The sequence below is a fragment of the Lepisosteus oculatus genome, chromosome 9, assembly GCF_040954835.1.
Source record: "Lepisosteus oculatus isolate fLepOcu1 chromosome 9, fLepOcu1.hap2, whole genome shotgun sequence".
NCBI classification, from domain to species: Eukaryota; Metazoa; Chordata; class Actinopteri; order Semionotiformes; family Lepisosteidae; genus Lepisosteus; species Lepisosteus oculatus.
The window spans coordinates 35,524,375-35,546,717 of NC_090704.1; the positions used below are offsets into that span (position 1 = coordinate 35,524,375).

Consider the following 22,343-nt stretch of genomic DNA (forward strand, 5'->3'; position numbering starts at 1 on the left):
CATGATGCTTGTCCACATACGTGATGGTCTGGCTGCCTTTCTGACCCACTCCTGCCTGTTTCCATCTGAGACGCGCTCAGACACTGAATTCCTGTATCCAGGTTCATCACCTGGCTTTATGATGGCCCAGTATCGCTGGCTCTTCTGTTTTTCTTCTGTTACAGTTTCTTTACAAGAATCTCAGTGCAGCAACAATTGGGCACCCTTGGCTACCCTCAAGTTAATAGGCTTATGATCTCTGTTGTGTTAATCGTTACTGAAAGCTTATAAATGAGAGAACCTTTTGGCCTAGTCTGGCTCATTTGGTTAGTAGTATCTAATTGAACCAAATACAGGCAGACCCAGTATACTAAACGTTGGGTTTAGGGAACCGAAAGTTGCAACGTGTATAGTAGCAAAACAATGTATTTAACAGTTTTTGTAACATTAGGATACTTTAAACATGGGGGGTTCAGGACTGTTGTGGGCAAAGTCCATACTCTGACTTAATGTGGGCTTTTCCAATGAGACCTAATAGAATAAAGTTGGACCAGGGGCCATAAGTTAGACCGAGTGTGTTTCACTTGTAGCTAACCAAATATAGTACAGATGGTCCCGTTATACTGGACAGTTATTCCAGGTTACATTCCTAAATAATGCAACTTAAAGTGAAAAGACTTTTATAAATGGGAATAAATATACATAAAACATAATGTAATGAGTTTGAGATGTGTTCCCTATATACAGTTTAGACAGGGAATAAATGTGCCTATAACCATAATAAAAAATCTGATGAATATAAATAATGTATCCAGTTTCTTAAGATTCTGTAGTCTCGTCGAAAGCAACAAAGCCATTCACTTCTTCAGGGTAGATTTTTTATTTCCACCACTGTGTGATTGCTAACTTTTAAATACATGCACCTTGATCCATTGGTTGGATCAGGAATGTAGTGAGAGATGACAGTAATTAAAGTTTAACATTCATAAAAGTCAGTCCTCTGTACCATACAAAATGACTGTGGTGCGTCTTTTGAAGAACTTCAGAAATGTTACATTGTGACCGTTTCAGTTTTGTCAGCTGCTGTGCCTGAGGCTTGCTTTGGTTTGTATGAAACTCGGTCAAAAATTGGATCCACCGTGGCTAAGATACCCAAAAGCAAAGGTTTGGGCTGAAAGGTTTTGTTGGCAATGATCAAATCCAAGACAAGGTGGTGTAATGTGTCCGAAGTCTTGGATTTAGAATTTGGTGTTCTGTGACATTCAGAAAGTGGTGTTTGTGCAGTCATTATGTGACTCCAAATCGCAAGCCTTCTCCACAGTTCTTCGAAAAAGAAACCACAAAGATCTCTGCCAATGCAGCTGAATACATCCCCTAAAGAGGCGCAAAGCTTATCTAATGAATTTATCTAACGGTTTGCTCTGCTGGTATCTAACCATGAACCGTCTGTGTATCGCGGAAAGCACTCAAGACAATGAGCCTCTGGTATCTCTGCTCATAATGACTTGGTAGTATTTTGTGAAAGGGTGGTTGGTTGTGTGAAATCTATATTGTGTGACCTGTGAAGTGAAATTTATCAGATTTTATTCCTAGGGGTAAAACGTAATTGAAATATACCAAATATGCAATACAAATTTTAAATAATCTTTTGGGAAAAATGTGTTTTAAAGATCTTTTGTAATGCAAATTAAAATACCAGTGTTGACCAGGACAGGAACTGTGAAGCCTTGCTTTAGGTTTAAGAAACAAGGAGAGAGACACTGTTGCCCACCCACACTGGAAGCGTGTGGGTGGGCAACTAGCTCTTTCCCAATGCCTTTTTGACATTTAGCAGGATGCAGTGAGTATTAGAAACGTGTTTTTTATTTTGATGTTACCTGACCTGACAGAGGTAAAGGTTTTTTTTTCTGGTTTAATTATCCACTCAACTGCACTGCTGATAATGACCAAATACATTTCCCCACATCTGTTACCATAACTTACAACAGCAGTATGGCAGAAATGTCAGTGTACTTCTGCTGCACAGAAATGACTCCCTATCTTCGCCCAGCTTATTTGCCCTATCATTGTTTTGTCCTTTGTAATATTCTGCTTTTAACCAGAAGGTCTGATCAATGATAATCTGTCTGTGAATATGCAATGGATATTTAAGGCTGCTCAGATTGTATCAAATAGTTTTGATTTTGGCTTGCAAGAGCTTTGGGTGTGTGTGTGTGCGCGTGTGTGTGTTCTGCCCAGCATACAGTTTGAGTTGCGTTTGACTTTTTTTATGCCACAATCCTTTTTAAAATTAGTGAGGTGCTGTTTGGTATGTAATTCACTGGAGTCTTTTGCATTGTGTTTTCTTACAATGGAATGTGACAGTGTTATTTTTATGTTGTTGTATGAGACCCATGACGGAAGGACCGGTCTGTTCAGTGTCCTCTTACTGTCTGACCAGCATCTCTTATATAGAACCAGCTGAATCTGAACCTCCAGATGACTTTTATATGTTCTCTTTCAGCACGTCTTTTCCGTTCGAGGTCTTTTCCTGATTGATAAGAGAGACCGTTGTGCTTTGCCCAGTTCCCCCTGCTGTGGGGACAGCTCAGTGTAAGATGGCACTCAAAACCACAATTATTTGAATCTGACTGACGCATTGTAAAGTCTTTCTGCTTGTAAAGAGCACGTGCCACTGGAAACTGCTAGAAAATGCCTTTTTTGGGTAAAGTGTGACCAATTAAGATTCCTTCTAGTTACAAGATAAGCATGTGCCAGATGAGAAAATAATTTTTGGTGCTTTGTTCACTGCAGTCCAGTCCTGTCCTGCAAGGGCTGCCAAGAGGTAAAAATATAAATACTAGAAGAAGAAAATATTTTAGGAATTCATGGCTAAGCCCACCAGCTAACATAAGGTTTTTTGCAGTAAGGTCAGAAAAGTCTTCATGAATGTAATGATCTCTGCCCAGAGTGTAATCTGCTACAGGCCTCTTTGTAAACACCTGGAAGCCTGTTTTATGTTTAGTTAGGTGTTTGGCATTTTATTTCATATTTAGCTCTGCATTCTTTCCTCCCTGCTTTGTTTACTGAGTTTTGTTTTAGACTGATGGGTCACAAGAAGAGGGGTTGGTAGGATTAGAGCTGTCTGTTGCTTCTGTTTTCAATCATTAAGGATTTTAAGCTTAAAGAACTAGAAGTACGTCACTAAGGCTACTTTGACAGTGTCTGCATGTTGTTGATAACACTTTATTTTGCTCGGCTGTTTCTTCCGTAAGATCTGGCTGGTAACTGGGGGAAAAAAGCTTAGTTCCTGAGCTTAATGGCATTTTTCCAATACGGTTAAATGAGCAGCCAGCTGAGCACTTAATGTTCCAGTACTGAAACTCTGAAGCTATATTGTGCTGTGGGGAATAGTCTGGTCAGATTTTTTTTTCATTTTTAATTGTACAAAGTGTTTAAACTTTGTAATCATAACCACCAGTCTAACACCTACGGTCTCATTTAATATGTAGGAAAAGGTTATTTCTGATGTGGTGCTGAAAGTACTATAATATTTAATTTACTTTCCTTAGAGTAACAGGAACTGGACCTGTCTAAGGACATTGTTTAGGTTTTAATAAGCATGAAGCTGGTGATTTAGGCGTTCATGTTAAAAAAAAATAGAATGTTGCCTTCTAACCAAAAATGTGATGATATGGAATCTCACAGGCCCGATTTTGCTAAAAAACAAATCAAAACATTTGACCCATTCTAGGAGACTATGAGAACTGCTCACAATCACAGCTATGAAAGAGGGATTTCAAAGTCCTGGAGGTGAGATGATTGTGGAGCAGACCCTCGAGTTAACAAGCTGCAGAGAGTAATTTGATTGGCAGTTCATTTTAAGGCGGTCCTTAGACCAGACGGACTATGACAGCTGGTTTTACTTGGTCATCTTTCAGCAGGTTTTGGCTGGGAGTTGCCTGATCCTTTCTGAAACATTCTGGCAGTGGCACCCCTGTTGGGAGGTTAGTTTAGGAATTCTTGCTTCAGGAGTGCATATGCGAGAGGCACTTACCACATCAAATAGAGAGGTAACCCTTCATGAACCATTCTTGCTCCTTTGTCTGCCTGTACAGCACAAATGTTCTGCTGTGCTCGCTTGAGGTGTGACCGGACGTCAGTCTGAGGACGTAGGAGTGGAAGAGCTCGCCTGGCGGAGCAGCTGTGGCCTGTGGGTGTCAGGGTCAGGCTGGGGCTGAGGCAGGCAGGAGAGGTCTTGTGTGGCTGGAGTGGGCTCCAACCTTTTGTCTCCGTGTCACAGGCAGGCGTGAGGAGAGCTGGAGCTGTGTAGAGCATCAGCACTGCGTGTTTGTGTAGGCGAAAGGCAGATGGCTGCACATGTCACCTGTCAGTCAGAACTAAGAGAAATGTGTTTGTGTTTTTTGTTATAATTTATTTTACCCAAGGATAACATAGAGAAGGTGGGGGAGAGATGATTAATCCAGTGATTCAAATTTATTTCCAGTAATTCTGTTTTACAGGCACTAATATTTAAGTGTCAAGAACAGTTGAATCCCAAGCAAGCCTAGCCTGTGGGTGGGCAACTAGCTCTTTCCCAATGCCTTTTTGACATTTAGCAGGATGCAGTGAGTATTAGAAACTTGTTTTTTATTTTGATGTTACCTGACCTGACAGAGGTAAAGGTTTTTTTTTCTGGTTTAATTATCCACTCAACTGCACTGCTAATAATGACCAAATACATTTCCCCACATCTGTTACCATAACTTACAACAGCAGTATGGCAGAAATGTCAGTGTACTTCTGCTGCACAGAAATGACTCCCTATCTTCGCCCAGCTTATTTGCCCTATCATTGTCTTGTCCTTTGTAATATTCTGCTTTTAACCAGAAGGTCTGATCAATGATAATCTGTCTGTGAATATGCAATGGATATTTAAGGCTGCTCAGATTTTGTCAAATAGTTTTGATTTTGGCTCGCAAAAGCTTTGGGGGGGTGTGTGTGTGTGTGTGTGTGCGCGTGTGTGTTCTGCCCTGCATAAAGTTTGAGTTGCGTTTGACTTTTTTTATGCCACAATCCTTTTTAAATTCTCATTTAAGGTACCTCATCATGAGGCAGAGAAGGAGGAGTCCCAGAATACTGCACCAGCGCACGAGAAAGGTATGTTGTTCGTGTTCATTGTAAAAAAAAAATGAATTTGGGAAACAGTTTGGCACATTTGTCTAGGATTTAATGGTGTTGCTGTTCCCTGGATCCCTTCTTTTTAATTCGGTTGTAATACAGTAGGTCTTTCCTGAGGATTATACTGTACTAGCACAAAGGTGAATATTTTTAGGACTTGCATGTAATGGCCGTATCCTTATCTTAAAATGGACAGTTATATGGGAAACTGATTTCATTAAATGACTGTGCTACCGACAGACATTTGTTGCCATGGTTGCTAAAGCGAGTGGAGTGGGGGGTTAAGCACTTATTCAATTAAGGATTTTCTCCGTACAAAAAAAGGATCCAGAAACCTAAAATTGGATTGCAACTGCACAAATTGCTCATGTCACAAAAGCGTATTTAAACGTTATAACCTAACTGTTTTTATCTTTCATTGATTTCGTTTATAAGGTCTTGTGAACTGTGAATTCTTTAACACTTGCTCTAGGGGGAAATGAAGACTTCAGAACAGGAAAGCTAAAGAACCCTTCTTTCTCAGTTCATTATTATAGTTCCAGGAGAATAAGCATGTTTCCCTCGGGTGAATCTTTCAAGTCCTTGACACAATACAAGTACAGTAAGCCTCCACAGAAGGGAATTGTACTGTTGGCATCATTTTATTGCACTGTAACCCATATTTTCTTCACTATTCAAATATGAAGACTTATTTGTTACTGCAGTGCTAGTGTGTCTGAAGTATAACTGCATTAATTCCAATTTCTGTGTTCTATACTTAGATTGCACAGCACAAGCATATCACTTACTATTCTCTCACAGTTGAGACCCTCTTTCTTCACTCACCTGCCACAAACAATGAGATGTTTTTAAGTAAAACCGCAGCTTAAAAACATTTTAATTGTTTGTTTTAATTTAATTATAAAAAGCTAACAGACATCAAACATGAATATTGACATACCAACAAGGCACTACTAAAGCACAAGCAAATTCACAAGTGAATTGGATCTCGGGTAAGTTGTGCTTTAGTTCGTGACTCATTTTTAGAGCTCAGAACCAATAAAGGCTTGTTGCCATTGTCCTAAGAAGATGATCATCCTCACTTAATTGTCAACAAAACAGGGTGTCACAGTGGCCCAGTGGTTAGCATTGCTGCTTCTCACAGCTGCAGCCCTGGGGTGCTGTCCTGTTTCCTTACTCAGTTCAAAGACATGCTGGTAGGTTAATTGGCTTCTGGAAAAATGGGCCTGCTGTGAGCGTGTCTGTTTGTCTCTGGATGTGCCCTGTGATGGACTGGCATCCAGTCCTGCCTGGCATGAAAACACATTACCAGCACACAAGTAGAGGAAGAGGAGGTTTGCTGTGTTAAAGCTATGCATTTAGATTCACACAAAGAATGGGTTTGAGTCTTAACTAAACCTGAGCAGCAGATGCTTGGAAGCTCTTAGGAGGAACTTAGGAGGTTTTCAGCCTTTATATGATCATATATAGTGGGACTAGACTGTAAACCACTACATTCCCAAAGTAGAAGTATCATTGCAATGCAGTCTGAAGAAGGAAACTATTTTTTTTCAGACAGGTTTTAATGTGGATTTTGATGGCAATCAAGATGCCACTGTGTTATCTGAATAGATAGAATTGGACTCCCTGAAATAAAGTAGTTAGCCTGTGTGCAGGTCTTGACATTGTAAAGTTTTAGTGAAGACCTTGTTCCTGTGCTATTCAAGGTCAGGAATGAGAGATCATTAAGTACACATGTTGATGCTACAAATGTTGAAAGTTGATGATTCAATAGGTTATGCTGTCTCGGTGGGGCTGCAGGTGTTTGTCACTTTCCCCTGCGCCCCGTGTTGCAGCTGTGTGCTGAGCGGATGTTTCCGTGTGCCCTGCAGGTACAGCCGTGGCTGAAGAGGCGGAGGAGGTCCAGCTGTCTCTGAAGTACAGTCCTGGGAAGCTGAGGGCCAGTCAGTATGAGAACATGATGACCAAAGAAGAGCTGGAGGAGGAGCAGAGGTATAGATCCCATCTGAGCTGTTCAGGCTTGGGCATGAGCACAGCCGGACGCAGGGCAAGGCGCTGTGCATCCATTTATTCAAACTGCTGCATGTTATTTACAGGGAAAGGAGGGGACGCGTTGATACCTGAGCCCTTCATGACAATGTTGGTGTCAGCTCTTGTGCGATCGCATTAATGCAAGTAGTAGTAGTGTCTGGCACTTGATAAAAAGACCTGAAAATCTTTTCCCGGGGGTGGAAAATGGTCAAAGAGGGATGAATGCATGCACTCATGCCTAAATCAGAATGTCACTGTAAGGCTGTGTTGTTACAGAAGGTCACATGTCTACCTTTCAAATAGTAAAGGAAGAGATGCTCCTTACGAGCCTTCATGTCTTGTGTCTATGTCTTTGCTATGTTTTGGTGCACACAAGCAGTTATTTTAGTGCACAGTCTTTAGTTAGTGCATTGAACACAGTCACACATACTGTAGTCCTGTATAATGGAAGAAATGTACTCGCTTGCAGTCCATATCAGTGAAAATAAGGAATTAAATGAAAATGATCATAATCGTTGTGTATATAAATTAACATCAGAAAAACACTACCTACCTACATCCCCAGTTTTTTTTCCGTGTGCAATAGCCAGCTCCACTGAGCTAGTCATCATGAAGCACTCTTCTCTAAGCCAGATGGTAATGATAAGACCTGGCTAGAGACTTCCTACTAGTCTCTCTAATCAGAAGTGGCAGTCAGGGTGGTGTCCAGATAACATACAGTTATCATCTTTTAAAAAAATCATCGAAACACACCCACTGCAAAGGATTTTTATATTTTTTTGTTTTGAAAGAAAATCTAAGCTTTCTCAGTATCTATTGCTTAGTTTGTTGTTGGATTTGTCCATTTTTGTAGAATCCTTTGGCTTTTGTAGGAAGAATAAGAACAAAGTAAAACACTTCACTCTTTCATGCAGTGGGAGGAAACAATATCTTGTATAAGTAAGCATTTATCGAAGTTAGTTTCCTACTGTTTCCTGTGGATAGGTGATCTAAATGTGATCCAGTTAGAAATGTATTTCCATATTGTGGCTGTGAGTGTATTTGGTCAACACTGTTTCTATACTTCCCAGCGTTCCTTTCCATAGGTGGTCCCTTGGTGTAACATAAAGGCTTGTGGTTCCCAGTTCAAACCCCGAACAGAACACTGAACCTCAGTGTGGTCTTTCCTTCAGCTGAGAAGTAAAATCAAGGTCTTACTGTAAGACACGGCTCAAATGGTCACCTTCCAGTCTGTGTTAGGCCCTTAGGGTCTGCTAAAACCACACCTTTATAATAGTTATAAAGGATCATGCAGGAGCTGCTATTAGTGTGTAGTCCAGTCTCAACCTCTGTTGGTGGATTTTCAAAAAAAGATCCCCAAATGACTTATTTTTATACAATACAGTGTCTGCCCTTTGAGGGGTTTAGTGTCGAATTTTGGGGAATTTTGCAATGGGCAAACTGGAATCAGCTTTTTAAGGCTAGAATTGTTATGTTATAGCAGTATTGAACCTCAAATCTTATCTGTTCGCTAAAATGTACACCTTGGCTGAGACTAATGTGTACGCTGTAATAAAATCGTGACTGATATGACCAGATATTTACAGTGCCTTGCGAAAGTATTCGGCCCCCTTGAACTTTTCAACCTTTTGCCACATTTCAGGCTTCAAACATAAAGATATAAATTTTTTATTTTATGTGAAGAATCACCAACAAGTGGGACACAATTGTGAAGTGGAACGAAATCTATTGGATTTTTGAAACTTTAACTAATAAAAAAATGAAAAGTGGGGCGTGCAAAATTATTCGGCCCCCTTGCGTTAATACTTTGTAGAGCCACCTTTTGCTGTGATTACAGCTGCAAGTCGCTTGGGGTATGTCTCTATCAGTTTTGCACATCGAGAGACTGAAATTCTTGCCCATTCTTCCTTGCAAAACAGCTCGAGCTCAGTGAGGTTGGATGGAGAGCGTTTGTGAACAGCAGTTTTCAGCTCTTTCCACAGATTCTCGATTGGATTCAGGTCTGGACTTTGACTTGGCCATTCAAACACCTGGATACGTTTATTTGTGAACCATTCCTTTGTAGATTTTGCTGTATGTTTGGGATCATTGTCTTGTTGGAAGATAAATCTCCGTCCCAGTTTCAGGTCTTTTGCAGACTCCAACAGGTTTTCATCCAGAATGGTCCTGTATTTGGCTGCATCCATCTTCCCCTCAATTTTAACCATCTTCCCTGTCCCTGCTGAAGAAAAAGCAGGCCCAAACCATGATGCTGCCACCACCATGTTTGACAGTGGGGATGGTGTGTTGAGGGTGATGAGCTGTGTTGCTTTTACGCCAAACATATCGTTTTGCATTGTGGCCAAAAAGTTCGATTTTGGTTTCATCTGACCAGAGCACCTTCTTCCACATGTTTGGGGTGTCTCCCAGGTGGCTTGTGGCAAACTTTAGACGAGACTTTTTATGGATATCTTTGAGAAATGGCTTTCTTCTTGCCACTCTTCCATAAAGGCCAGATTTGTGCAGTGTAAGACTGATTGTTGTCCTATGGACAGACTCTCCCACCTCAGCTGTAGTTCTCTGCAGTTCATCCAGAGTGATCATGGGCCTCTTGGCTGCATCTCTGATCAGTCTTCTCCTTGTCTGAGCTGAAAGTTTAGAGGGACGGCCAGGTCTTGGTAGATTTGCAGTGGTCTGATACTCCTTCCATTTCAAGATGATCGCTTGCACAGTGCTCCTTGGGATGTTTGAAGCTTGGGAAATCTTTTTGTATCCAAATCCGGCTTTAAACTTCTCCACAACAGTATTACGGACCTGCCTGGTGTGTTCCTTGGTCTCCATGATGCTCTCTGCGCTTTCAACAGAACCTTGAGACTATCACAGAGCAGGTGCATTTATACAGAGACTTGATTACACACAGGTGGATTCTATTTATCACCATCAGTCATTTAGGACAACATTGGATCATTCAGAGATCCTCGCTGAACTTCTGGAGTGAGTTTGCTGCACTGAAAGTAAAGGGGCCGAATAATTTTGCACGCCCCACTTTTCATTTTTTTATTAGTTAAAAAAGTTTCAAAAATCCAATAGATTTCGTTCCACTTCACAATTGTGCCCCACCTGTTGGTGATTCTTCACATAAAATAAAAAATTTATATCTTTATGTTTGAAGCCTGAAATGTGGCAAAAGGTTGAAAAGTTCAAGGGGGCCGAATACTTTCGCAAGGCACTGTACCTGAATGGCATTTTACCAAAAGGAAATCCTAGTTGCCACCTTGGTTGAACAGTTCAGTGTTGATCCGAACAACAATGACTCTTCTGATTGGGGGGGGGATTTGGGTGATGCTCGTGGTTTTGACAGGGCTGCGATGAAACTGAACAACTGGGGGTTTCTGGGAGCAGCTGAAGTGCAGCAGCTGTCAGGGCTGGTACACAGCACACGTGAACATGAAGGGGGATTGGTGAGCCAAGAAAGCAGCCTCTACAAAAGCCTTTATCTCAAAATTATAAAATTCAGCTTTAACTGAACCATCTGGTGAAGAGAGGCCTTTTGTGTCCGCTTATCACTTCTTTGTGTTAAAACTGGAGGTCCCTATAGAAATAGAGAAATAGGCAGCAATGTTCCTCCTATCTTTTCTCCAGCTTTCAGAGCCCTGTCAAGACTTGGGATTGTGGGTAAAGGTCATTTTGCACAGATGCTGTCCAGAAGGAGTGTTGGGTAAAAAGGAGATGTCTCAAGCCTGCTTTCACTGGAGCACTGCATCTTTAACAGGGGAGTGAAATCATGCCTAAAAATAATCTCTCAGTGGAAAGGCAGGAGCTGTGTTGATAATTTATTTTGTTCCCATGGATGAGGAAAGCGAAAATGTTGCAGCAGGGATTCGGTGTGCCAGAAAACCTTGAATATGGTTCTCTCTCTCTCCTGTGAATACTATTTTTCCCCTTGCTGTGTTCTGTGGAGTTCATAGATATGTTGGAGTGTTTAGTTTGCCCCCTCAAGTGCCATTAGAGAAGCATGCTGGCAAGGACAGAAAGTTCTGGAAGCTGCCAGCTGTGGAATTGGGAGATGCAGAAGGGTATCTTGAATAACCACAGACCTGACCAGAAACCTGACCAAAAACTGTTACTTCTGAAGATGCACAAGTATAAGATGTGAAAATAAAAGGTGATGTTGCACAGGTCCACATTTCTTCAATTGTCTGTCCTCATGGAGTTAAAAGGAAAACAACTTTTTTTAACCAGTTCTTTGTTGGTTTTTTTCCTTCCCGGAGTCTTCAAAATTTGATGCTAGAGGTACTGAGCCCCTGCCGTACTGAAATGAAGACCTGTATCATGGAAATGAGACAAGGAGGAGCCTCCAACCTCAAATCAAAACGGCCACAGTTCTCTGTGGATTGCCTGGTGTCTTTACAGCAAGAGCTCAGAACAGCTGTGGGAAATCTGACACTTCCACTGCAAAAGAGGACGCCCATTTTAATATAACAAGGGCTAATGTTCCTGAGATTTAAATGTGTGGGTTTTTTTTTGTTCATCACAGAGAGGTTAGCAGCACACAAACCAGCACCCCAAGATGCAGGCAAACGGATACACTTCCCACCCAAAATGTAATGGCTTTTCCCTGCCTTTATCGTTCCAGGATAGAGTTCACAACCGATTTTACTTCCCTTTAAACAACAAGGACAAGCAGTGTGTGTTAGAAAGCCCTTGGTAAAGTATAAATTTCACTTTAAATTTCCCCACCCCTCCACACCATGATTCCTTAACAGACCAATTTCATTTTTCTCATTTTCTCCTTTTGGACTTGTGTGTTTACAAGCTGTACCTTTTAGCCTGAGACCAACTTATTTTTTTTTTTACATTGCCTGACATAGGAAGAAATAGTGATAACACAAGTGGTCAATATCATTTTTCAAACCAGCTCTGAAAGATGCAGTTCTGTACAGCAGCTCCCATTGGTCAGATCTGACTGTCGTTCCTCAGACAGGCTTGTTCCTGTCCTTCCGCCCATCATATTTAAAAACCACCCTCTCACTCCAGACAAGAGATGAGTCATGTCCTTTTTCTGCTGTGTTAATTCTACTCGTGCGTTCATCTCCAAATATGAACTAACTGGAGTTCTCAAAATGGGCCGTGTTCCTATTTTGTCAATCCTTTTGATTAAATTGGCTTTTCATATGACCTTTTTTTCTCAACCGCTATAATTCAGCAACATTGTCAGTGTCACATAGTTGTATTTGCTATCCAGTTATTTCTGATGCAACAGTTAGTTAATAAACAAGGTCTGTCCCATGTTGGAGCCAGAACAGACTGCTCTCTGTTTCAACAGCAGTGCCATTTTCATACTGACTGTGTTGTCTTGTCATTTAGATAGTAGCCAGTTCTGACGCATAACCATACTGTGTGACATATAACACCAGTGTGATGGTGCATTTCCACATTACATTACACAGTGTCCCAGGTCAGTGGCTCCCAATCCTGGTCCAGGAGATCCACACACCTGCTAGTTTTCATTCCAAGCTTAATTACCTAATTGAAGCCTTAATGCATCCGATCAATTGATCTAACAAAATGCTTGACTGGAATATTTGCATGTTGTTGGGTTTTTTTTACTTGGAGGTTCAGGGTTTTATTTTGCTTATGAATTTCAAAAGCTTTCATAAAAGGAAGCACCTGCATGTTTTGGAAATGAAACCAATTCAAATAAAAATGAAGCCTCTTAACGAAGTCCATTAAGGGTTCAGATGTGTATCTGAGCGCATGGCTGGAACAAAAACCAGGCATGTGGGCCTCCAGGACCAGGATTAGGAACCAGGTTTTATTTCTTAGTTTTTTTTTTTTGTTTTGTTTTGGAGACAGATTTTAATGAATGCTGAAAATTCCTGAAAAAAAATCCCAGCACCTTGTCATTGTGGATTTTTTGATGCCACAACAAACTGACCAAAACTGTCTTTGATTAAGGGTGTTCTTAAATGCCAAAAAATAACAACCTTTTTTTTTACTTCTCTTTATGGCAATGTCTACAAAGCGCAGCAATCTGTGATATTGTAACAAAGTTGTCCGAATAGAATTGATCTGTGATGTGAGGATCTGTACCCCCGGCTTTTTCCTCCCATCGGCAGAGCTGAGGGCAGGACGTAACAGCAGGGCCATATTGGTACCATTTTTTGTGTTCATGGTCTTGCAGTGTGGAACCTCTATGAAAGCACATTGTACTAAATGTTGCCTCTCTGAAACTGAAGTCCTCTAGGAATATTATTGAAGCCTCCCAAGCTCCAGATTAATGGATGTGCTGTAACTGGCAGCTTTTTTTGTGTTTAGACAACAGTCAAGCCCTAGAATCCTGGGAAAGCACAGGGCAGATGGTGTCGTCCAATAAGGCTATGTCATTGGGGATAAACTAAGTATTCACATCCGGCTCACGGAAAAGAGAGAGCTGCAGGGAAAGACCTTATTTGCTTTGCATTGAAAGTAACTGAGGCAGAGCTGGCAGTAATCTGGGACGTTATGACTGCAGATGTCTGGAATCTGTCACTTGCTTGGTGGAAATGGCAAATGCAAACTCGCTTACACTTTGAACTGTGTCAAGTGCTAAATGAACTTGTGGAGTCCACTGAAAACATTTGTGTGCACACTCACAGGCTGATGAACTTTTAGTTAACGAAAGCTGTGGCAGTGGTAGCAGCAGACCCCTGGTTTGCGAAGCTAAGGCTCTTCAGATTAACAGCGTGTTTGTTGCTCCTGTTCCTTACTGAGGAAGGTGCAGCCACCTTTCTTTGAGTATCTGTGGGCAGAGTGCAAGAGTGAATTTGCAGCTTAACTTAACTATTGATACTTGACTCAAAACTGCCAAGATGTATTTTGGGCTCCCTCCATAGGAAGCAGTGTGTCTCCAGTGCAGACTGGAGCAAAAAACGTCACCCTGATGGCTGCCTGCTGTCAGCTCCGTGTACATACTCGCAAGTGTTCAGAGGAGGAATTAACCTGTAACACAACTGCGTGGTCCTGCAATCTTGCCTACTCTGAAGCCGCAGAAACTGGGGCTGCCCCCAGCCCTAAGAGACATACTCGCCAACTTTAAACCTTGTAGGCTGCAAGTCGAGACTGGATAGGAAGATTTGGTCCCGAGGCTCGATGATTTTTGAGGTCCGTCATGTTCATTGCCACGGTGACGGGGTGCAGACACACAATCCCATTTCCTTTTCGTGGACATGTGCGCGTGCAGCTGTGTTTTTAGTTTAAACTCTTCCACCTCAGGGCCAGCATTGTGCGCCTCCTGTTATATTGTGTTTGCTTCCCTGTAAGAAAGCAAGGTCTGACTCTGCCTGCTGTAGTTCCAGAGACAGCTGGAGCTCCAGGCCCTGGATGGCAGGACACAAGGCTCTATTCAGCACGGTTATAGGACACATGTGGCTATAAATGGTACACAAAGAAACAGGAGGTACAGTAGAACACAAGACTTTTCACAATGAAGGGTCATAAACATGACTTTATAGTTATAATGAACAATGACATTGTAAGTGAACTTTGTGTTTGGGACTTTATAATTGGAAAATATAGGATGGACTATTTTTCCAGATATTTTTCGCCTTGGTTTCATGTTTAGGAAAGTGCACAACTGCTAAACTTTTTTGCACAACTGCTAATCAAGGCCATTTTTCTTGTCTCATACCTCTTACGCTTGAGTTCAGCAATACCATTAGTGTTTCAAGAAGGTTCTGAAAGTAAGCTACACAGATGGATTCAGTTCATCCCATGTAAGGCTGTGCAATATTTAATTCTCCCCTTCAGCACAAATAGAATAGTTAATTCACCACCCCCTCTAGTGGACAAATGCTGCAATATTTAAGTTTCAGTAATCTTTGTCTTTAAAAATGTTACAAAATCCTAGGTGATGAACAAGCAGATTTTTTTTTCTGTGCGTGACACTACTAGTTATAACAGCTGAGAAATACCTTTTGTTCTAAGAACTTAAAACATTTTAAGACTTTAGACACGTCTCAGCCTGAGAGTTTTATCCTACAATTATGGAACGGATGGCATTCTATTTCCATTTTCAGTATTTCAATGTAATGTTGCTGTAAATTAGATTTATAGATTTCCAAGAAAGGGTGAACTCAAATGTGCAGTGGTTTGCTTTGCTGCCTCACAGCTCTGGGGTCCTGGTCTCAGTTATGGATATGTGGTGCTAACTGTGTGGAGTTTGCATGTTTTACCTGTCCTCCAGGTGCTATGGTTTCCTCCCACAAACCAAAAACATAGGTGAACTGACTTCTGGGGAAAACTGGCCCAGGTTGGAGTGTGTTTTTGTGCCTTTAACTGTCTGTGTCTTGCGATTGGACTGGTGTCCTGTCCAGGGTGCATCCTGCCTTATCCCCATCGCTTGCCAAGCCAGGCTCCAGCTGCCTCACGAGCCTGACATGGATAAAGTGGTTAGAAGATGGATGAATTTTCAAGAAGTACAGGGTTGCGCCCTTCTGTGTTAGTGCTCCGTTTTTCTTGTATTTAATAATAATAATAATAATTGCTTACACTTATATAGCGCTTTTCTGGACACTCCACTCAAAGCGCTTCACAGGTAATGGGGACTCCCCTCCACCACCACCAATGTGCAGCATCCACCTGGATGATATTTTACAAGGATGGTGTACATTTGAATCCCTGTGTTATCTTCTGGTATTGCAGATTTTGAGTATGAACAGCTGAATTCTTTTGGTCACTGGGGACCATTAATTAAGCCGGTTCAAGGTTTTTTTCCAAATATGTAAAAATGCTGAGTAATTAAAAGAAGCTTGTGAATGATGAGGGTTATGCGTAGTCTTCGTGAATCCATGGCTACAACAAGGCATTGATAAATATAATAATATTGCAAGAAGGCTGTCCGGGTACTGTCAGAGTACAGTACAATACATGGGAGAGTCCCTGTATCTTCCTCTTCAGCCACTAGGGGGGCTGTAGGCTAACTCTAACGTTTCTATGTAAGAGCAAAGGAACAAGTAGAGGTTAATTACATGCAGAAAAGTATTAAAAGTAGTACTGGTGATGGTTTTAGTTTTTTTAGTTAAAGCCGACTAGGCTTTACCTTAATTTCAAAGTGTTCCTGATTTCTATAATCTTTATTTTATATACTGCTTTTAAGAATGGCTTCTCAAAGTGTCTTTCAGTAAGAAATAAAAAAAACACACAATGAGAGGAAACGGCAGAAATACACAATTACAATAAGGGCTTGGAATATAGTGGGGAAAGCAAAGGACAGCAGGCACAGAACCACTTAAAGTCTTTCTGAAGAAGGTTTTGTCTTGATTTGAATTTTAGGCTTCCTGCTGGTTTGCAAGTGGAAGCTTCAGTGTTGTGTAACTGCAGATCCATGTTTATGACATTTTAGCTCATCTTCAATTTCTTACTCTGCTGGGTTTGTTAATTTATTTGCTTCTGAAGGATAACCTGTGGCGTACAAGTTCATTTGACTCTAAGCTGAATTGCCAGCTTAAAAATGAATTTGGGAGGAAGAAGAGAGAAGTGTGTTGATTTTTGGCTCCAATTTCGCAAAGTTAAAAAAAAATGTTAAGTCGCAAAGCCAATTGTTAACTCTGTAAATACAAAACAAAAAAACTGAATGCATCACAAACATCGTCGATGACGACGGAAGAGAATTCTTGTGTAACTGGAGAGAACAATTGTCACAGCCTGGAGAACCAAAACAAGGTCAGATTGTATAGAAGTGCGCTGTTTCTTGCTAGTTTTACATTTTTGAGTTGGAGAGCTGAGTCATAATCTGCCAGAGTTTGCTTTTCAATAATCAGACCTTTGATGTGGAGGTACATGGCTACTGAAAGCATTCTTCTGAAAAATGAAAGCATTTCAAGCATAAAAAAATGAATACTTCTGTAATTTTGGAGCCCACATTATGAGTCAGGTGTTTTTTAATTAATTGTATTAAACAATTAGTTAGGCAGCTCCTAACATTTCTGATGGATCTAATGTAATGGAGTGGTGGGCTGGAATGAGGAGCAGAAGTCAAGGAAGATCTAATTGGCATCCACTATCTTCAGACATCTCCTTTGAAACCCATATTGTGTGGTGGAATAGGTCAGGAACGGGATTTAATTATGCCAGCCAAACCTTTCTTTATTTTTAAAGGAGAGAGGACTAACATGTTGCTTATAAATACTTGTTTTACTTGTTTGGCAGTTGAACGACCCTTCAGTCTTGTTTTAGGGGAAATAATCTCACGGGTGGATCTGTGTGTGAAAACATCTATCACCACAGTGAACTGGACTGTTTGTCACTTTGGCAACGGTTCAGATACCCCGGCATACCTGACTAAAGGTCTTTGCATTGATTGTTGACTTCTTGAAAATCACTTATCAGGTCCTGTGACCTGCTGCATCTGCTTAGTTGTTTTCTGTTGTCTGTTTTGTTTTCCGTTGTCTTAAAAGGAATTTTTATTGCTTGAAAAGTAAATAGGGTGGTTAGAGTTTCGGCTTCAAGCACAGTGCCTTCATGGACGAAAGCAGCCCCCAGCTCCTCAAGCCGATTCTTTGGTTTGGAGAGGATTGATATGGATGTGAAGCTGAAATTGGCTCCAGAGTGAATGCTGCTTAAGAGCTAAGTCTTGGCCTCTGCAGTTATCAGAGTTCTTCATTAATTGTTTGTGGTCTCCAGTCATTGAGTTGTGTGAGGATATTGACTTTTCCTTTGGTTTTGATCATTGCTCCTTTTGTGAAAGATTATCATGGCGTGCGATTGTCATATTCAAAATCTGTAGTAAGTTGCTGGCTTTATATTTCTGGGGATTTACTGCACATCTGTAGAGTCTGACTTGCAGTCCTTCAGCATTTACATCCTTTTTCTCTACAATGGGAATAATTTTGTCATGTTAAAAAACTAACACCCAGTGTGGCAAGAGGTGGTTAAAAGACTGCAATCTGACACTCCCTTCTGTTAGTAGATAATTTACGACAGGCTGTCTTTTCTGAGTCGATGTGAATGTGACATCTGACTTGGCCTGTTTGTGTGTGGATTTCAAGAACTAAGAACCTTTGATGCTGAAAATAGTTCTTCCTACACACAAGGCGTGTTGAGCTGGGTAAATAGTTGCTTTGTATTCATTTGTTCTGTATTGGACTGAATTTAAAATATTCATTGTCATTATCTAATTAAAACTGCACTTTCAAAGAGCTTCTGGAGACTCAACAGAGCTTTGTAAGCATGTGTATTATGCACCTGTGTGTTTTTCTGGTTTAAAAATTGAGTGTGAAAAAGGAGGGCAGTAACTATTTTAAGAATATATCCCTTCAGTTAGAATGTGGGATAGGTCCTTTCTTTAAAAGAAAACTCTGAAATGCACCTTTTTCATTTTATAACCCTATGCTAAGATTCCTTGTGTTGGCACAAGCAGGGTGAAGACAGTGCACATGTTTCAGAGCTTAGAACATAGAATTGTTACTTCTAACTTACTACTGCTGCATTAAAGTATTTTTTTAACAAAAAAAATTATTATATTTTAGCAAAATATATTGAACTGTGTAAACATTGCAAAAAAGTGTATAAATTGAATTGAAAAACACTCCTGCTTTTTATACCCTTAAGTGTCCTCAGTCTGTCTACGTTTAACAGTTACCAGTGTTGATTTTCGTAAGTTTTAGGTCTTGTTCTGCATTCCTCAAGTCTAAGGTTTAAGGATCTTTCTTATTTTTCTCAGACTCTGTGGAGACCTCTTTCATTTTGTCAGATATTTGTCTAGACATTGTAGTGGACATTCAAGTATTTCCAACACTTTCCAGCTCAGCTTCTGGTGTGACTACATTAGCATTGGGTTTGGATCATTATCTCTTGGGAAAGAATTATGTTTATGTTCACAAAATGTGATAACGCAAATTGCAAATCTTCACAATAACACAGTTTGCATTCATGTGACACTTGGGGGGGAAACTGCAGATGTTGCTGCAAATGTTGAGTATGTTAAAAAAGATGATGGTTGTTATAATGGTGGGCTCAATCTAGTGAGAGAACAAGGCTCTACATCTCTCCAGACAAACAATTCCATCATTGTGGCACATAACTAACTGCGGGGTTGTCCAGTGCCTTACCGTGATCATGTCAGGATTCGATCGCAGTTGCTCACAGGCTGAGAACACAGACGCAGCGCCACTACTGAGACTTTGGCGACCTCCACAAGACTGTGTCCCTCATTGCAGGAGAATACAACATTTCAAGGGGGTGAAATCGCGGTTACACAACTGAGCCCTGACAACTGAAGCTTGGCCCAAGCTGAAGCTGAAGCTTGTTTGAGGAAAATTCCATAAATAAAATCGGTGTCATCAAGGTCTAAAAGTACCAACGAAGGACACTTTTTCTTTCACATGCCCAATGATCCTCGAGTCTTTCTGAGGAGCCATCTTTGGGTGCTTCTAAAATTTAAGTATCTCTTAAACTGGCTTATAATCAGTTCACTCTAGTTCCATATTAACAACTAGGTGATAAGTTGTACAGTGCTGTTGGCGACCTGACTGTTCCTCATGTACTTGTACTGAAATCCCTCTATCCTGATGCCTGATGCCCGGCTTCCCTATCCTGGTCCTGGGAACTCATAGACCTGCTGGTTTTTGTTCCATCTGAGCACTCTATTAAATAACTGAATACCAAATGGAGACTAAATAGGTTAAGTGTGGACTCTGGAATTGTTTTTAGTTCCTGAACATCTGGGAGGTTTTCTTTGAACATTTTTGGTTCTTATGCATTATGTTTCTTAAGTTAAGAATTAATTTAACAAAGAGCTCAGATATGATGAAAATCAGCAGGACCCCTTTAGGACCCCTGTTCTAGACCCTTTAAAATGCACAAGGTTCCACACAACTTTGTTACAACCACATGTAGGAAAAAAAATCGAAATGTATTTTTAAAACCTGAATAGAACAGGTCGCTCAAAATGAAAACCTGATGGGGATCTTTTTTATAACATCCTGTGATCATGGCCAAAACTGAGCTCCCACAGTACAGCCAAAATTCAATGCTCAAAACTTGTGAAGAGCATGACTCACTGGTCTTGTGTCTACAGACTGGGCTCTGTTAAGGCTGGTCCTCAGTGAGCTTTAGGGCTGGTAGATGTGGAAAACAGTAGGTTATCGTTAATTTGCCATCATAAATTTGCTGGGATTCAATGTCTGACAGGCAACAAAACTATTTCTATGTTCTTACATTGGAATTTTCCCTCTTTGCGCATCTGAGATGAGATCATGAGCAGAAAAAGAGAAACAGAGCTTTGATAACTCGTTACACTTGCATAACAGCAACTAGGAATGAAGTGAATGAAATGCTCAACATTTGTTTAAGTATGTGAATGAATAAAAAAAAAAAAATCTTGTTCGGTAAAAGAGTGGTTGTTTCCATCAATCATGTTTTCTGCATTATTCAGAGAAGCACTTAAGGGAAACTGTAAGTGAACTGTATTGATCTGTGTTCAAGGAAAGGATCATTGGAGATCTGCTGAGATTTGGTTCTTGGTTATCACTCAGTGTTGGTAGGAAACTTGTTAAAATAAATGTGTGCCTATACAACTTTTTCCAAAGTAATATTTGAGTGGTGGAATGTAAAATTCCTTAAATATAATTTTTATCCTCTCATACCTCGAAAGTAGGATTAGTTAAAGACTCGTATACTAACATGCATGGGGTCTCTTTGCCTTTCTTGGAAGGTTGTGTAGGCAGCCCATCAGAGTGACCTCATTCAGATTTAGGAAAGTGCTTGAACGAATAAGCAAAAACAAAATGTCTTTTAAAATGTGACCTGCTCCTCTGTTTGGGGCAAAACAGGACTCATATTTGCCCTTAGAGGAAAGCATTTTGAAAACATGTTTATTTTTGTTTCATGCTCTTGAGTGTATTTTTTGTTGTTGTTTTCCGTCATGACTACTGATTGTTCACCTGTCTGGAATTATGGAGTAAAATGTCCAGGGAAATCCAAGGCTTGGTTTAGCTTTTTGACTGCTGTTAATTGTGAAAATTAATGAAGTTAACACTTTCATGTACTAACCTGAGAAAAATGAAACGAACAACAGGATGACGAGAGTGCACAGAGGTTTTTGTTGAACACTTTCTTGTAGCTTCTGTTTAGATCTGCATTTTAAATTTTCAGTATTTTACAGACCCTACAATATGTACACGCGGCTTTGCTCAGATTTTGAATTTCCTGCAAAAACATTTCTAAAAATACTCGCAAAGAAGATTGCCAGGAAGATTGCAGGGGTAGCTTTTGAGTGAACCACAACCAATGGCAATCTGAGCGAGTGTTATGCTAAAATGCTTCCCTGGTTCTGAGGTGTGTGTGTGTACAGTATAACCACTTTAGATCAACAGAAAAGTGGCCTTTGAGCTCATTCTGCTGGATCGTGTGTGACCTAAGATCTGCTGAAGCAGCACAGTCCTTTTCTTTTGCTCGAATAGGAAGTGAACATGATTAGTGAATGACTGCATTTAGATTTTTACAATAACCATGCTCGCAAGAAAGCCAGCTGCCTGAAAATATGAAAATTGCTGGTGACATTGAATACTGCTTTCACAGCAATGCTCCTGCCCTGCTGAATTAATTAGCCACATTGGACCAACATGCAACTTTGGAAACTAACAAATTCCACTAACCCTTTTCATTTTCCTGTGACCCTTCTAACCCTTTTTTTAACCCCAGCCTTGAGCACTAGACCTGCACGTTCTGTTCATAAGCAGCCTGCCGTTTCTCTGATAACCTTAATGGTGCTGCTCTGCGTCGCTGGGCTACAGCAGTTCATGCTAGATTGCTTCTTCCCCTGCATGATTTATGACCCTGGGTGGACACCAACTCCAGTGCTCTGTTGTAGTGAAGGTAAGTTGGTTTGTACGTTCTTTACTTAAGCAATAGCTTGAAATTCACATTCAAGTTATTTCACCCATTTGTTTTTTGTATACCGTTTCTTGACTAGAACAAGTGTGTGTTTGTCAGGTGTTTTGATTGCCATGGTGAGGTGAATTGGCATTCTGTCAAATACATTTCTACAGAAACTTGTGTGGCAGGATGTGTGGGGAGGAATTAAATTAGTGAAGCACGTCAGTGGACTCTATCGAATAATTAGTGGCAGCGCTGTTGAAAATTTTACTCAAGGGCAAGAATCATGTCCCAGAAGCTATTTGTGCTTGAGCAGTCTATCGGTTATCCAGCTGTAC

The 22,343-nt window shown here is 40.7% G+C and overlaps 1 protein-coding gene across 4 annotated transcripts in view; it reads left to right on the top strand.

Moving 5' to 3' along the window:
* The window catches only part of si:ch73-366l1.5 (FILIA-N KH-like domain-containing protein), a 49,457-nt gene that overhangs the window by 17,176 nt on the left and 9,938 nt on the right, over positions 1-22,343 (top strand). For 2 of the 4 annotated variants that reach the window (XM_006635330.3, XM_015356316.2), the window contains exons 2-3: positions 5,058-5,118; positions 7,011-7,131. In XM_006635330.3, coding sequence (XP_006635393.3) covers positions 5,058-5,118; positions 7,011-7,131 — 182 coding nt within the window. Of the gene's footprint in view, positions 1-5,057; positions 5,119-7,010; positions 7,132-11,785; positions 11,857-21,987; positions 22,006-22,343 lie in introns of all 4 variants that reach the window. The other 2 variants (XR_001479464.2, XM_015356314.2) reach the window with 2 other exon arrangements.